The 17,979-nt window shown below is 41.5% G+C and overlaps 1 protein-coding gene across 3 annotated transcripts in view; it reads right to left on the reverse strand.

Annotated features, from left to right (window-relative positions):
* Window positions 1-469: 469 nt before the first annotated feature.
* Window positions 470-17,979, reverse strand: part of OSBPL11 (oxysterol binding protein like 11) — a 46,863-nt gene continuing 29,353 nt past the window's right edge. For all 3 annotated transcript variants that reach the window (XM_053404512.1, XM_053404513.1, XM_053404514.1), the window contains exons 5-13: window positions 17,183-17,362; window positions 14,692-14,893; window positions 13,370-13,515; window positions 8,555-8,695; window positions 7,426-7,915; window positions 4,512-4,698; window positions 2,637-2,819; window positions 1,975-2,128; window positions 470-863 (exon numbers count right to left, since the gene is read on the reverse strand). In XM_053404512.1, the coding sequence (XP_053260487.1) occupies window positions 786-863; window positions 1,975-2,128; window positions 2,637-2,819; window positions 4,512-4,698; window positions 7,426-7,915; window positions 8,555-8,695; window positions 13,370-13,515; window positions 14,692-14,893; window positions 17,183-17,362 (1,761 nt within the window). In that variant the 3' untranslated portion in view covers window positions 470-785. The remainder of the gene's footprint in view (window positions 864-1,974; window positions 2,129-2,636; window positions 2,820-4,511; window positions 4,699-7,425; window positions 7,916-8,554; window positions 8,696-13,369; window positions 13,516-14,691; window positions 14,894-17,182; window positions 17,363-17,979) is intronic.

Consider the following 17,979-nt stretch of genomic DNA (forward strand, 5'->3'; position numbering starts at 1 on the left):
CTTTCTCTCCACAACTCTTTCACATATAGGAAACACCCCATAGTTACAATTCTAATCTACTTTAGAATGTTGTGGGGGGGAGGGGTTGTTTTTTTTTAAAAAGGTGAGGTTTACGTGACTCCCTCATTCTTCCACAGCCATGCACACATTGCCTCCGAAGAATAATTAAAAAAAGAAGTGTCAAGTCCTGATCCAGACAGTTCAATAACACTGATTCCAAGGTCAACATGAAGAGCTTCCTCTTCAAGGTTTTCAGCAGTAATAATAATTCAGAGCAGCAAAAGGTGTTTCTCTATACGGGCACTGAGTAGTTCAGAAACAAGTGGGAAATGGAGCACAGATTGGGAAGAACTGTTCAGCTATTACTCCAGAAGCAATTCCACTTGGGCAGAACAGCATAGCAGCTCTGAATGCTACTGTTTCTAGAAGATTATATATATATATATATATATATATATATATATATATATATATATAAATAAAACATCTTAGGCAGCTTTTGCAGTAGGTGTGCTTAGAAAGAATACAATACACAGTTCAGATAAAATCTTCAGTGCCATATAAAATGTTTTTTGAAGTGGGGGGAGAAGACATACCTGGCAAGCTTCTCTCTCGCTATCTTTTGATTTTCTGCAACTTTAAAGTGCCCTAGTAGTTTATTCCATTATGCTTACTTAATTTTGTGCAATTGTATAAAAATCCCAAAGGACTGTTAGTGAGACACAGCATTTTGGAAGTTGTAGGGATTAGAACAAAAGAGAAGAATAATTTTGAAGAAATGTCATCTAGTTTGTGTCTGCTGGTTGATTTTGTACGGCAGGCATTCTTTTCCAAAGAGGGTTATAATAAACCCAGCCCTCTCCCTGCAATTCAAACAGAGAACAAGATTACTCAGTTCAAGAAAAATTCTCCATGTAAATTCAATGGCGAATGCTAATTGTCCTAGGAACTGAGTAGTGCACTACTGCCCAGAGACTGATCATAACCATAATATCTGAAACCACAATTTGATCCTTCTCACTATCCACAGTTTAAACAATCCACAGTCGCCTGAGTTTGGATACCTTCAGGAAACCCACAAACTTCAAATCAGAAGCTGAATTTACAGGTACAAAACTGGAGAGTTGGAAGGGGACTATATATGCCTGAGGCTCACTATGACCCCCTTACCAGAAAACCAGAGCTTTCTAATACATCTAGGAACACAGGTGACCATTGTTCTCACCCTGGCATCTGATTGGCTATTGTGAGAACAGGAAGGAGTAGACGGACTCTTTTTATGTTCTTCCAGGAAGCTGCCTTACACTATGCCAGACTATTGAGCCATCTAGCTCAAAATTGCCCACATTGTTTGGCAGTGGCTCTGCAAGGTTTCAGATAAGAACATTCCCAGTCCTACTTGGAGAAGCCAAGGATTGAATTTAGGCCCTTCTGCATACAAGTCAGATGCTCGAAGGCTGAACTACAGATGAACTGAGTCAGTGTATAGTCTGGCCCTTACAAGGCAAGAAAGCCTAATTTTGGTCTTCCTCCTTGGGCGCTAGAGATTCTTCACCATAGCAGCTAATAGTTCATATTAGGAGATCCCTTGTTCAAATCTCAGCCACAGACAAGTCACAATATCTTATGCTTGCAAGATAAGGATAATAATGCTAACCTACTAGACAGGATTCTTGCAAATGTGACTTATTAATATGAAGCCAAAACTGCAGTTCAGTTTCAAAAAGAAGCATATACATTGAGCATGTAGAGAAACTGAAGCGAAGGCATTAATCTATAAAATAAAGTGGCAAGAAAAATGTTCCAGCAGAGGCTATTTCTATTCAACTATCTTCTGTTTATATGTGAGCTTTTCAAAAAAATGCAAAGAACTAAGCAGAGAATATTTTTTATATTTACAGAGGCAAGCAGTAGCCCCTATGACATGCTGGAAGGTTGGCATTTTAAATATTCAACTTGTGTTGAGTTACTTACATCTTTGACGAAGTACTTAGTTTGCCACGGTTCTCCTGTCTCAGCCCGGAGTCGTTCTTCATTTCTCTGCCGTTCCTCAAGTGCTTTCTTATGTTCTGTCGCCTTATCAATGTCCCCGTCCCTCAGAGACTCTGTCACATGTTGCCACAGCTTCCTGAATTAAAAAAGGTACAGCTGACTTCAAGCTCTCTTAGCAGGTCAGTGTGTTGTCAATACTTGCAGCACATGAGCAGAATTCACAGCTATAATCTTGGCTCCTCTCAGATTAAGAATAAGGTGAACTGAAAGGCAAGAAGGAACTGCCACCGTATCCTGGAAGGGCTTTCTCTCCAGAAAAAACTATGAGGAACTTGCAGTGCAATATAGAATATAGCTGTTACCCAACTGAAGAATAAAAATGCATGGCAGCAGTGGAGAACCTCAGTGCAGCCACATTTAACGAAAGTGCCAAACCACTCTGTGAAGAACCTCTAATTCCCTGGGCCATTTTTTGAGAGAGCCTCCTATGCTCATTTTGGTTTTCCTTAGGTTTTCCTAACACATTTTTTTAATTAAAAAAAAAAACACTTTGGCTCCCACAAATATGAATGAAAAAGAAATGCAGGCATCGTAAGTGTACCCAGTAAGTGTTAATTGCGAAAACATAAAAGAACTTCTCTTACCTGGATTCAAATGCCCCTTGTTTCTCAATGGGTCGGACTCGTTTTCTTGTGACAGACAGCTTTGTCAAGTCCATGCATTTTGTCTCTCCATTGCTGTAGGTGAATTCAAGGATGCTATTCCATTCCCCTTGCACTCTACAGACAACAGTGTTGGTAGCATTCTGTTTCACCTCACCGGTAACCCTAAAAAAACAGCATTCAAAAAGTAAAATGTGACAATAGCTGGATTCATGTAGGGATACAGCTCACACTGTGTTATTTCTTTTTAGAAACAGAGGAATACATGCAAGTTCTAGTACAGCAAGATTTGAGTGCTCGTCATCTTCTTTGCAAATGTGTTTTAAAAAGCTACATTTCTAATGTTTAACTGTGCAGCTAGTTCAAAACAGTTTTCAAACAAGAAACAAAATGGTAAACTTAGGAGCCCACTAATTATTTTTGCACTCATCTCTTGCATTTTACTTCTTTAAAAATCATTGTTTTCTGTTGATGGCAGCTCAAGAATTTCATGCCATGGAGGGTTGAGAGAGAGAGAGAGAGAGAGAGAGACTTAAGTATGTGGCTTGCCAATTAATACTGAACAACAAAGTTTAATGGGAACTTCACCAAATTTGCCAAATCTAGCGTACCAAAAAAAAAAAAAAGAGCATTTTGCTTACAATTCAATGCTAGATGAGTTTCTGGTGGTCTCCTCTAAGCTTTCTAAGATAGGAATACATTAGACTGGATAAACGTTCCTCTGCATCAAGGGTGGCTACCTTGTAGCCCTCTGGCTGTTGCTGGACTCCAACTCCCATCAGTCCCAACCAGGATGGCCAATGGCCAGGCATAAGGGGAGCCGCAGTCCAACAACCTCTTGAAAGGCTATTGGTTGGCCACTGCTACCTTAACATGCTGATTACAGAGAAGTATTGCAGATTTTGGATTACAGAGAAGTATGCAGTTTTCCCAACATCCTGTTAAAAATACCAATACCGACCAATACTAAATATGAAATAGTGTCTAGCTATCATATTCTATTTTAGGTTAAAACTCCCTGAAACCAGATGTTTCCCTAGCATTATTTTAAACCTAAGCAAATGCGAATTGTACTATGGAAGCCAACTTCTGCCTCAGCAATTCAGCTGTGCACAATACAGTTCCGCTCAATAAAAAGTATTTAATAGTAAAGTTCTCTGAAAAATCTATAGTAACATTATTTTCATTACAATATCAACTAGCAGCGGAGTCACTATGGACAGCATTTTCTCTCTTGTACTTATGACTAGAAAAAGCTCATACAAACACTAATCCAAAGTCCCATTGGAAATTGAAATGACAGACAAGTGCTTTGATGTATTTGATTTATTTGAAATAGTTATTGGCCATCTTTCAAGGCAAATGCTCTCCCAAGGCACTTGATATAGAAGCATAAAATTAGGAAGCACAATTTCAATAGCACAACACAATACATAAAATTCTGCTATTATTTCCCACTACTTCCCTGCCAGGGGCCAGAGTTCAATCAATCTTTTGCAAATATTTAACTAGTTAAATAAATCAAGGTGGTTTTAGACGCTGAAAATCTAGTTGAGATTCCTGTACTGCAGGGCGTTGGACTAGATGACCCTGAGGACCCCTTCCAACTCTACAATTCTCTGAAGATCCTTTTCGAGATACTGAGACTCTTTGACTTGAAAGCAACATTCCAGCAAGCACCAAAAGTATTTCAGAAAAGGTTTAGCTTCCTTTTAAATGTCCTTCTCAAGTTTTCAGAACAAAGTGGTGAAGTGGCTTGCTTAGATCAGTTGAAAAGATGCCATTCCCATAAGAAAGTTACCTGCAATTGATTCTGCACTACATTACACAAAACGCCTGGCAACCATAAATACTTACCGGTGAAGCTTGCCGCCATAGAATGGTTTGGTATGGAAAGTAATACTTGCAGAGTATCCCGTTTTTGCACAATTAACACTGACTTTTCCTCCCAGTTCTACCCAAGGGACAGTCAGAATCGACCGAGCATATGCACAAGGCAGAGAAAACGTGTATTCCTCTCCATGGTCCAAGAGACTTAAAATACCTGTGAGACAAGAGAGATGCACATCATCTCCACAATAACAGAAACAAATAATTCATACTCCCCATATTTATATTAGAGGATGCAGAGAACCAGGACATTTTTTTAATCATTTAGTATCATCAATGTTATACTTAAGGTGACAGCAGCCCTTTTCTTTTAACTCACAGAGGAGCTACTTGCACAAACAGTATAGGGTTGTATCCAACCAAGCTTGTTTGTTTATAAAAATATTTATATATTGCTATTTTATAAAGTTATCAGAGTGGTTTACAACAAAAGTACATAAAAGCATGCAGCAAAAACCATATTAGAAAGATTAAAATCAGTTGCTGTTCCGTTAGTGCAAGGACTTTTTCCTGTGCAATATAACTTCTTCCCCTGAGACGACCCCCCCCCAACGCGCCTGCAAATATGTTCTGGAGGGTTGGGAGATTCTTTGGAATAGATGGGAAGAAGTCCTATTGCATAGGTGGAAATCATTGCTCTAACAGGACTTTGTTGTATATACAACCCATAGTATATCTGTTAGGAAATTACGATCATTAATTGTAAAGACAGAAGATATACCCCCTGTTTTCCTGTGAGAGATAAAATTAATTGGGTTCATCTCCATTTGCATTTTCTACTTAAGAGGCCAACATAGTTTAGAACAGTAAAGCCTATGACCCTTCCCCCCCCATCACAATTCCTCTACATTTCTGAGGCTTGCTGGTATCTATGTCTTACTGTGACTTGTCAAAACAACCCTACATTACAAAAAATGCCTCCACTGTATAATGTTGAGCAATGGAGTAAGATTAGTTTTGGGTGCAAGATGGACGGCATCGCCTCTCACAAGGAACTAGAGCAAAGCAACAGTTTCAGAAAAAGGGGTCTGTGCGCCTGAAATTCTGTAGGAAATATTTGAAATTAACAGAAATGCGCAATGCAAAAGAAGCAAAGAAGAAACTGTTGATACTGAATGGAATGCATACTAGGGCCAGGACATAGGCATCATAAAAGAAGACGCAAAATACATCATCTGGAGACAAACTTTTTTATCATTTTCATGTGCTACAAGATTACCGAACTTTGTCCCAGCTGCTCCTAAAACAACTGAGGTCCCCTGTAAATTCTGACAGGATTGGAGCCTTGTCTTCTTCTCTGACCAAGAGACCAAAGAGAGGTTGCCCTTGGAAGGAGACCTAATCCTGTAGTCTGTTGCATCAGCAGCTGGCTGGGTCAGAGGGCATAAAAGCTCAGCTGCCCTTGGGTGGTAGGCTTGCCACCAAAAGGGTGACACTAAAGGAGTTCATTCCTCATAAGGTGTCTGTGCTTCTTGCACAGGGTGAGAACCTGGACAGTGAATTGTATGACTGGAGAAAGTTGCCAGATTCTCCCAGGGCAAGAGCCTGCAATGTGAATATGAGGCAGGATTGGAGTGTGGCAGGGACTGGGTGGTTTGTACATGCTTTTAGTAAAGCTGTTCTTAACCAGCTAGATACCTTCTGGGATAACTGATGGGTGGTAGTACATTTTTTGTTGTTGGGCTGTTATTTATATTGTGGGCTTGTGAAGAGCTCAACATGGTTAGGGTGAGAAATGGTTATGGGAGACAAGTTATCACTGAAGTTGAGGGAGAGGCTATTTACACCTTGATTCTTTCTCCCACCTCTCCCATGGCTGGGTTCCTGGTGGCCATCAGCCTGTCCATGGTGCATATGAGACCTGGGTGGGCAAGCTGGGAGTTGATCTGACTCAGCTCTGCCCACCTGACTACAGCATCAGCACAAGCCACAGAGATAGGATGGCAATGGAGTGGATGTGGCCCATAGTACTTCCACCTACATCACCAGAAAAAAACCCTGTCTTGGAGCTGGTTGTTGAGGCCTGTACCTGTTGTTGGGCCAAGAAGACATTCAGCAGGGGTCACTGCTGGTTTACCATCTACTCTGCTGCTCACCAAGCTGATGGGCATGGTGATGGAGGAACCCCTAACAATAGCCCTGGATGATGTCAACATCCATGCAGAGGATGCCTCAGGTGTTCCTTTTCAGGACTTCATGGCCTCCATGACAGCCATGGGGCTGTCCCAAGTTATTAGTGACCCAACACACTGGCCAGGGCACACCCTCAGTCTGGTCTTTGCTCCAGATGGAGGAAGGGGTTGTCTGGAAGTAGCAGGGGGCTCATAGTCAAACCACTTTCTGGTGAAGTATGGTCTAATGGCTTTGATCCACCCCTGCAGGGGTGGGGTACTGAATTGGAGGGCCCACCCCCACCACTGGAGATTAATGGAATCCAATGGGTGCCTAAATGCCCTGGGCCTTTTTCCCAGAGAGTAGAGCAGACAATCTGTTTGAAACTTAGTTGCTCTGTTGAACAGTGAAGCACAATGAGCTCTTGACATGGCCATCCTTGAGCATCTCTGACACCATGGAGCCCCGTCTTCACAGGTTAGATCAGTGCTTCCCAACCAGGGCCCATATGGCCCCTGGGGCCCCCCAGGATATTCCAGGGGGGGCACAGGCCTGGGGGCCACAGCACACAGCTGCCCCCCTTGGCTATGTCCATGGGCAGGCCACAGGAAGGAAACAAGGTCGGAAGGGGGCCACAGTTGGAAAAAGATTGGAAGACACTGGGTTAGCTGACAAGTAAAGCACAAGTGGTGAAAGACACACTGTGAAACCGACCAAATGTGAGTGAGCCTATTGTGGCAAGTGGCTAATTGCAGCGTTCTCCACTTACCTTCGCCAACCATAGTCACTCCTATTGACATTCCTAGGAATTTACTTTTAGTCCAGACGTGAGCATTGACACACATATTCCTTTCTACACATTCAGCATAAAACCCTGAGACTGGAGGGTGATGGGACACTTGTTCCGCTACAAATCTGACTGTGTGGTAGTCCGATTCTGCTTGTTCCTGTGACTCTTCTGAGACAGTCCCTTGCTCAGAGAGGGAATGGGACGAAGAGTTACTACTCGTGTCGGACGGTACTCGGCTCCTCCACGAGCAGTGAAACGTTTCCCCGATGATCGGGTTGTATGGCTTTTTCGCTATCGCCCCTTTGCGACCTTCATGAAAGGAAGTGAGGTAATATTCCACAAAGCGGATCATCCTCTCCTCGGGGCTGGCGCCGCTGGAAATCGCAATGAAGAGATCTGGGTGGGACATGAAGTCAGCATACATTTCCAGCAAAGAGCGTTTCTCTAATATAAAAGTGGGGAGTACCACCTGAAAAGAAAGAAAGGCATGAAGCACACCTAAAGCTTCGAATTGCAAGTGATGGGATAAGGGTATAACGCTTTTCTAAGCAAAGAGCACAACCTTAACTAGCGCAAACAAGAGGAAGACATGTTAATTTGTGTATTCTGAAAACGCTATGAAATACTTCCTCTCCCCCCTCTTCTTTAGGTGGAGGGTGGTTGTCTGAAGCTAAGGCATCACTTATACTTATTGGGGCTCCCTGAGTGTTCTAGAACCCTGATTTTTCAGGGCTCTGAAATGTACACCAAGCCTCCACAAGTGCAGGAAGCTTCCCACTGCAGTCCATGGTGGTCAACAGGAACGACAACCTGGGGTGAGATGGAACTAGTACGTACACACACACACACACACACACACACTGAGCAGATTCCTTATTACCCAAAAGAATTCCTAAATAAACAATTCTGAGAGCGCAGTTCAACTAGCTGATATAAATTCAGCTGGTAGGAATGTCTTCAGCGAGGGCTTTTTTGTGGGAAGGGGAGCAAAGGCTTAATTCCAAGTTAATTAAGTTGTCTGTGCTAATCCAGATGTGGCTGGGCCAGCCTTCAGTTCCAGAAGCACTTCCCTCTCAATTTCAAGAAGATTAATGTTTCAGTCACTTACTCTTGTTAAGTCCATGCCAAGTTTGAGTTGAGACAGGAGATGCAAGATAACGCTACGCTGTTCTTCCACGGCTCCAAGGTCATCCTCTTTAAGTTCACATGTATCCTCTATCTCCTCATCTGGGTTTATTTCCTCTGGTTCCTAGTGTAAATTCCAAAAACAAATGACACTTCAAATAATTCACCAGCCCTAAATATCTGGGCTTTATAACTTAATCCCTCTTCCTCCCATGCACGACAGTTCAGTCATCCTCCCAAACCTCACAGATAATCACTCATGTCTCAAGCAACATCATTTGTAGGAGTTATACCGAACAAGCCACTTAACAATAGTTAAGGCTGCAAGCTTCAATTAACAGTGTGATCCTGAGAATGATGAATCAGAAGAAAGACTTAGTCCCAATTAAACATCCTAACTAATTTCTTGGGCTGACTGAAGAGAATATCACTGTTCATCCTCCACAGACACACTAGCTCTCTTCTCCCTATGGAAGTTTTATTTTTTTTTTTGAAAACACAAATTTTATTTTTAGTTTCTCTACAAAACTAGCCCATATGTATGATTTCACTTCTAGGAATAAGAGACACAAGCTAGTAAAGCTGACAGCACTCAGTTTAAACCAATGTCAGTGTATCTCTTCTGCAATATGGGTGGGATTTCAGTATGTTCATTTTTTGTGTCTCTATGGTGCTATTAAAATAGGAATTATTATACAATCTGGATTTCTACATTGATAAAAAAAAATAAAGATGGTTCAGCAATGAATAGTAGCCTTTGCTTACAAGTTCTTATGCTGTCCAGGAGCATTCTTTAATGATCTCAAACACCCACCTCAAACACACTCAGGGTTTTGGTAATATGTACATTTACTTGATCTGTTAATTAAAAGCTGGGTGTTTCATCAATTGCATTTTAACTTCAGCTGATAGACCTGCTTAACAGATAGGTATAATCATATTTTGCCTTTGATGGAACAATTTTTTTATATTTCTAGTACTTGCTGTCAATTTCCTGAAATGAACAAGACAAAATCACTGAGTGGGAAATTTAAAAACCCATTTTAATAACAATTAAATGTAAAACAAAAACAAGAGGAGTAGCATATGTTATGTTTGATGCTAATGATGCTCAGTTTCTCCTATGTAGAATGATGACTTCAAGTATTACAGATGGAAAAAAGTGGGAACATTAAAAGTTCTCTGACAGACTTGCCCTGAATATAAAATGTGCCAACACACAAAAAAGAAATAAATGAAGTATAGCCTGCATGTATCCATGTATCACAGGATATGAAGTTTACTCTCCCAGAAGGAACTTCTGCTTGTCCTAAATGGAATAGCCAACTACAAAACAGCTATAGACCAAGCATAGCAGAAGTATTTAGTAAGATGACCTGGCTTGCCAGACTCAAAGAAAGGTCTATTAGCTCCAATGGCAGAGAGGGAATGATATATTCAGTATCATGTCTCACCTTGGAAGAGGCAGACTGAAGACAAAGACAGATAAGGCACACCAAGTATTTGTTTTTAACTAATTTTAATACTGTGTTTTAAATTGCTGTATCCCACTCTGGATCCTTGTGGTGAAAGGCAGGTAACATTCTGAATAAACAATAAGGAGTCTGAACCACTTGACCACTATGGTATCTATCAAAATGAGCAAAGCCTTTTCAAACATACGGACCCAGGAGTTACCCTCCATATTCCACAAAATATTTGTCAGTGATATTAATAAAGATTGCTTATAGAACAGAATAACTGCAAATGCTTATTGTTCCCATGTCCCATTTGAAGTGCCCTTCAAAGCTATAGTGAGTAGACATCTTCCTTTAATAGTTCTCGGAAAGGTGCAAAAACATTTCCCCCCTCTTCCCTGCTTTCTCTACAGGCGCCAAAATGCATCAGTATTTTAGGCTGTGACAACGATTCTTCAACAGTAGGTCTGGGAATGTCAGTGGGTCCCACTGCACTTTCAAGTGGGCCTCACTGACACAGCCCACACTGTGTCTCTTCACTTGCCCGCCCTGCCCCTGCCATTTTGGTTGGACTGGTGCCAGTACCAGCAATTCCTTGCTGATAAAGATGGGCCGGAGTCAGAGTTGGGGTGGGGGAGGAAAGGGAGTTTTCCCTTCTCTGAGAGGGAAGGGCAAGAGGAATGGAAGGAAATTAGAGATGCAAAAGGCTAATACAGTGGTACCTCAGGTTACAGACTCCACTAACCCAGAAATAGTACCTCGGGTTAAGAACTTTGCTGCAGAATGAGAACAGAAATCGTGCTCCAGCGGGACGGCAGCAGCAGGAGGCCCCATTAGCTAAAGTGGTGCTTCAGGTTAAGAACAGTTTCAAGTTAAGAACGGACCTCCGGAACAATTTAAGTACTTAACCCGAGGTACCACTGTACTTAAAAATAAGTAGCAACTGGAAACGGAAAGAAAGGAGATGAGAGGAAAGCTGTTGCAGAAGAAAGAAGTGAACATAAAAGGGTAAGGGAGGAGGAAAGGAAAAACTGGCAGCTTAGGTAGATAAGGCACAAGTGTTAAAGGAGAAGAAACAACAGGAGATGAATAAAGACTTTGAAATGGGGGGAGAGTATAATATAAAAAGACTTCTCCATCTAGAGCCTCTGAATCAGCAAATTCTACCTAAAACGGACAGGCTGAGTCATACCACCTCAGGGCCAGTATCTGTACTGTGGAACTTCTTGCCACAAGGAAATCGCTCTGCCAGGGAATTTAGAGATTTCTGAAGTGGAAATAGATATCAATAAAGAGCAATGTTCAGTAACTGCCAGCTGATTATGCCTGTCTACCTGCCACCATTTTGTAATTGTTTCTGCCCCTGCCCTGAGACCCAACAGTTTTGTAAGTGGTAGCCTTCAGTCCTCTTAAGTGGGCCCTGGGGGTAGAAAGTTTGAGAACTGCTGGGATACCTGAATTAATTTCCCCACAACTCAGACCAATTAGTCCACTGGTTTGTTTAGCACTCCCTCCTGTAGGCAGGTGCCTTGGCCTTATTTGGGCAGCAAGTACTATTTCTCATCCACCTGCTCTGTTCATGTCACACCATATTCTGCCCTGTGCCATCCATGGCAAGCAAATGACTATCAAATTGCTCTTCTCTCTAGCAGACTCTTTAGTGTCTACAGATGAACTGCTAACCTAGGCATTTTAGCCAGAACTAGCAGCCACCACAGCTCTGCATACACACCTCTCTTATTTGGCTTCTCACCTTAAATGTTGCTTGCTCTTTTTTCTGGGATGGAACTATGGTGGATAGTCATCCCAGTGCAGGCAGAAAAGTAGCTGAGAGAACAGCCACATTCACACTACTACTGCTGTTGTGGAAACTCAAAAGCTTTGCAACAGGCCTTGCTCATTCCAGCAACTGGGAGAGAATACTAAGGAACAGGGGATACAGGAGCAGAGGCTGAGGGGGCAGCAAGAACAGCATAGGAAGTGGGCTATGAAACTGACTCTTGCCTATGGCTGATGAGGGAGGTGTGATTTCATTTTAAATCATCTAGTTTCATCTTACTAAATGAGTTTATTTATTTCCTTGTATTTGTGTTTACTTGTATTCCTCTCCCAGCCTTCAAGTTCCCTGCTCACGGCATACTGCCCTCCGAATTCTATTCAGTTACATACACTCATCATTTAGGAATGCCTGGGTGTGTGGAGATTTATGCCTCAGTGAAGAATGGGTTGGGCACCAGGTCTTTTCAGGTACATTTCAGTAACTCTTCTAGGGAACACCGTCAAGGGCTGCAAGCAACAGGGTGTGTAGTGGGAATTTGCCATCTCCTAGAGCAAAGTATGGCGGTAACCAGGGAGAAGTAAAGAAAAGCTGTAAACAGCAGTCATCAGAACAGGAGCAGCAGCCATGACGGGGCAGGCAGAGAAAGGGAACCTATTTTCTTGCATTGTCTCTCCAGGGTGCGAACAGCTGCTGAACTGTCAGTAAGTATACTGGCATCACATTCTTCCGGTAAGCGTATTCCACTTCTGTAACTCAGTTTCTTGTTTGGAAGCAACCATGATTCAAAGGCTAGCTTTGGCTTCCAACTCATTAAAAAACTTAAACACACACACACTTTAAGTAAAGTTTAAATCAAATGGGCAATCACTAAATTTCTTCATTTTTAATGTGGGAAATGAAGAAATGACAGCATCCATTGATAACAACTTTCATTCGTGCCAAGGGTCATGGTTTGCTTTCTGAAATATGGTCATATTACAATTTTTTTATAGCTTTCATTATATCCTTTCAATTTAAGATATTTTAAGATCAGATATGTAGTTTTACAATGAGATCTTACAGCTTGTTGCCCCATTACAATTCTAATCTGCTGTTAATTTTTAAGAAAGGTATCTATAGATTAAGTATCTATAGATTAAGTGACAAAAAATATATATTAAAAACATCCAATTGCATTCTCACTTTATCTTGACTGATTTGGGGACATATACCTGGAAAGGTTTTCACCGTTTAATCTGCTTATGGCTTTGTAACTATATTTAACTGCATGGGATTTATTATAATTTACTTAATTATTCCTTTCATCAATGCTCGCTTTTCCATATTTCCTCCTGTTAATGACAGAAGGGAAAAACCTACAACTTAAAAAGTGATACCTGTATTGATACTATGTTACTTTTTCCTGTTTACACTCACAGAAACTGTTTACACTCTGATTTTTCTCAATGATGCCTACTCAAAATAGTAGTATATTAAAAGCCTGAGCCGTCCCCATTTCTTAAGTAAAGGAGGAAAAAACCAAAAACAAAGCACACAACAGGGGCTTTCATGTTAACCTTACCCTGGTTAGCTGACTGGAACCTGAAATGGACTGCTCCTCTCTGATCGATGATGGCTTGTTTTGATCTGCTGGGAAATTCTGATCTGCTCCATTTTTGAAGTGGTTTGGCAGGGAGATCTTTGGTTCCAACCAGCTGATAGTTGTCCCTGAAGCAAACGAGAGTTTACGCTGAAACTTGCTCATATTCTAGAAGCGTATTTTGTTTTTCAAAAAGGCAACTGTCATTAAGCAGCTTTGCTCCCCCCTCCCCCCAAAATGACTAAAAAGCAACTGAGCTTGCTCAAGCAGCTACAAAAAAACAAAGATGGGTGCAGGAGAACACCACCTCTCCGGGTCATTAGAATGATGCCTGTGATTGGGCCATGATGAAACACACAACTTGCTCCGGCGTAGGAGGAGATGGGGTTACGAAAGGTGTAATCAGACACCAGTTAAAGAACCCAATAAGACAGGGTTGTTACGTAATCCCTTTGGACAGGTTGCAGCATCGACATTCTAGCAACACCATTAGGAGGAAACAATTGCAAACTGCAATTTATTTCTAGGAAGTAAAGCTAAAACTAAAGAACACACGTTTTGCCAGAGGTCTTGTTGGGGCATTGACGGGGGAGAGGGGAATACTTGGTTTTGCACAGCTGAATAAATCTCTGTTGAATAAATAATAGTTGCTTGAAAATAAAAGCTGCATCATTTGGAAAACTGTCACCCGTTCGTTTAATGATTCTGGTGTCTCCAATTACCCCCCAGCTAGTCTATCGGAATGGATACAATTCCTCATCAATAATGAAAATGTTCCATTCTGTTCTCAAAGACTAGTGTGTGTAGACTCTAATAATGCCCTATTAAAAGAAACACATACACAAACTTGAATAAAAGAACAGTCAATCTGGGACATAAACATTACTGGTAACTTGGCATCTTCTGCCGATCACAGTGCTGGATTCTGAGCTGAGCTGTTACACCATACAAGGACCCTGGGGATGTTCAGCAGCAGCAGCTATCTAGGTTGACTGAACATTCCCCTTTGGGTATGATCTGAAGGCACATGAGGCCACCACCATTTGGAAACTAAGCAGGTCTGGTCTGGGACTGACTGGTGCCTGGATGTCGACCACTTAGGAACGCCATGTACACCATTGTGAATTCCATGGAAGGAGTGATGTAAACTCATGATAGGCAAATGCTAAAGTGCAAGCAGCAAAGTGGGAACATAAGATCTCCAAAGTACTGTAGGCATTTAAATATGTTTCCTATTTTGCACAGAAGAGAAAGATCAAATCAAGGTTTTATTAAAAGAAGAAGACAGAGCAAATATAACTCACCAGTAGGTAAGGATCCTTTTTGTTGCGATGCATGCTGGAGCTGAAGAATGTGGAAACAATCATTTAAGCAATTCATTGTGGCCATAGAGGTTGCCTTGAGCATCAGCAGGTCTTGGTCCAAGGAAGAAAGATGGCCAGAGGAAGGAAGACATTCTATGTTCCTTATCAAGTCTCTCTGCTGTCCCTCAGCTTGCGACATCATCTAGCAGGCAAGCAATGCACAAAAGGCAGAGGTTTGGGTCATCTGAAACATCAGCTGAACTCTCATTTACCTAAAACTCCTTGTTATTCAAATTCAGTGTGCCAACGTAACATTATGAAAAGAGCACTCATCAAACATCCAAACTATATAGATTGTTAAATGAAGCTACTTCTTACTTCAGTGGAGGCAGTGGAACAATGTCCTTCACCATGCCCAAGAGCTAACGGCTAGTTATGGGGGCGCAGGACAGGTCATACGTAGCCTGCCTTCCAGCAAAAAGGAACAGCCAAGGGCTCAGCAAAAACATCTGGGGTGGGTGTGTCTGCCTCCATTGCCTCCCAGGTCTCTGCCTAATTATAGGGCCTGCCTTGCATTGCAGAAATGGCTTGAGACCTCAGGTGATTCTTTAGTCAAATTATCTTGGGAAATAACTCTATCTAAACTCACCTAGCCAGTTTTTTTGGATAACCTACTCATTCAAACCAGCTAGAACATATTGCGTATTCAGACTAAATAAGCAAACACACACACACACATCTATTTTTAAAAGCACCATATGACGGTGCCAATCCATTCCTTTAGAACCATAATCATATAAATGATCACATTCCACTCCTTTGCTGAAACCTATGGCAGCAAATTTTTAGTTATTTTATTTATTAGTATTGCATTTTTATTGCCAGGGAGAGGAGATTGTGGGCCTTTTTGCCTCGCATTCCAAAATAACACAGTTAGCCTTGGTTGGGCCAGTGGGTTGGGGTGGGGGAAGGTGGAGAAGACAGCCATTTACTGTGAAATGTCTTGGGCTGAACCTGAATGGAAGAAACATTCGTGCTAATAATCTACTACACAAAAGTATCAGCCCTATATTAAAAAGAAGCACTATTCTTTTCTTTACTCAAAACAAGTTTTATCTTTTGTGGATGCTTCAGATGTGATGGAAACCAGGTAAGATATCACATATCTCCAGAGTCCTGCACCTTCCCTCTTGTCTTGTCTTAACCCCCCACCCCCCGCTCTCTGAATGAAATACTTCAGCATTGGTTTTAACCACAGTCAAAGATTAACCACAATTCTTCACCATCTTGAAGCCTCAAACCTGTCCAGTTCTCTGTCCTGCTTGTTCTTAATGTTCTTTTTAGACAGAGGAAAGCCAGAAATGTGGTATGGTTAACACTGCCGGAGCAAAGCCAACCTAGAAGTTAAGACACAGTAGCAGAAATAGCTCTGCTTTGGATTTATTGAGACTTTAGAAATCCACCTTTTGAATCGAACTAGGTTCGCCCTGACTTTCGTCATAGTTGGTGCTCAGTAGGAATGAGGAGTTACCATATCCTCACCCCTCAAAACCCAAGGGTAACAGGATGTCAATGGATCCTAAACTCCAGTGTTTTCAACTTTGTTTTGAGCAGATGATGAGCAGGCAGCACAGGACGTCTTGTCCATGATCACTTGACAGAGTACTGAGAGCACAACTGGGTCACTCTACTTTTTGGCTATGTGATCTATTATGCATGGCGATCTCAACCTTCTGTAGCCAGCAATGAGAGCAGATTACATAGATAATTCACTGCACAGCTTATTCAAACGAATATAAGGGAGGCTACGAGAGGGAGACTGATAGAATTTCATCACCATCCAGTGCTACATTCCAGCCCTAAGACTTATTACAGGAGTGATGATGAAACTAGTCATGTGTTTCCTGCTCAGTTTCCTAATTTAAAGAATCATGGTCCAAGTGTCTGAGCTTGCTTTTCAAGAAAGAGCCAATCCCAAGTTCAGAGACTAAGGTGTCTCCCCACCCCTGTTAGGTCAAGATAACACCTGTAACCCCTTAGTTCCATGTGTAAGATTTTCTTTCTCAACATGAAAGGATTATTTATTTATTTATTAAATTTATGCCTCGCCTTTCCATACAAAATACTCAAGGAAGGCAACAATAAAATAAATAAGAATAAGTCGCAACTATCACCCCCAGGTACCCAGATAAAGAAGTATAGAGAATGGAAATAGCAGTTTATCAATTACTAGTTTTGTACTAGCAACCCATGATTAAGGCAGCGAAGAATGAGAGCACATGTTGAGCTCAGTGCTCACTGCCAACCTCAACCTGAGTAGATTAAGGGAAAAATAACCAGAATAAGTCATTGACGCTGCAATGTGTAAATTACTATTATCATAAATTCAATTATCGTGCTGAATTTCAGATAGTACAGGGACTATTTGCTTCCCAAAGCAAGCTCTTCTTAACCAAGAAACTGGTAAAAAAAAAGTTAAGATTATACTAACCTCTCGTACATCGATTAAATGATCTGGCTGCAAAATGGGAATTCTCCTCCCAGCTGGCAGCTTGTGATGCCCAACATTAAAAAAGGAAGCTGCATTTTGGCTGGGTCTTCTTTGCACACCAGGGGAGCCACTTCCTTGAGATGCGAGAGAGAAGCTGCGAGATTTCAGAGGAGGATTGTTCTGGTGAACAAACATACATATTAGGAAATACTTGAAAACTAATCTTTAAGTCTCCACTTTTTTTTACTTATATACATATTAAGTACATAGATATACTATTAGAATATGCACTCAGTAATTTAGAAAACCCTGAGGACTGGCTAAATCATCAACATATATTCAGGCCTTGACCAATACTAAATATTCTTCAGAATGCGGAACTAGCACCCATGGGGCTACTGCCCCATCTCCCGCACCATGCTTCAGTGTACAAAAGAAAAGAGACACCTTCTCTGTTGTGCTGTACGCACTGTACACCTAAATTACATCTACAAGAAAAAACAGATTCACAGTCTAATCCCATGCATGCTTCCTCAGAAGTCCATCCCACTGGGTTCAACAACAATTACTCCTAAGTGAAAGGGCTGCAGTTTTAGTTTTAAGGACTGCATTGCCATTACAATTTAAGGAAACAGACTTCAGATATCCCAAGTGCAGAAGAGACAGTGGTCCACGCAAAAAGCCAAACCTAGTTGGAAAGTTGTAGAATTTCCTTCTCTGGGTGTTTAGCTAACTACCTGTCAGATTATTTAGGTTTTACTGAACAGCGCCATAAGACGCTACGGAGAAGTCACTTC

The sequence above is a fragment of the Podarcis raffonei genome, chromosome 1 (genome assembly GCF_027172205.1).
Source record: "Podarcis raffonei isolate rPodRaf1 chromosome 1, rPodRaf1.pri, whole genome shotgun sequence".
NCBI classification, from domain to species: domain Eukaryota; kingdom Metazoa; phylum Chordata; class Lepidosauria; order Squamata; family Lacertidae; genus Podarcis; species Podarcis raffonei.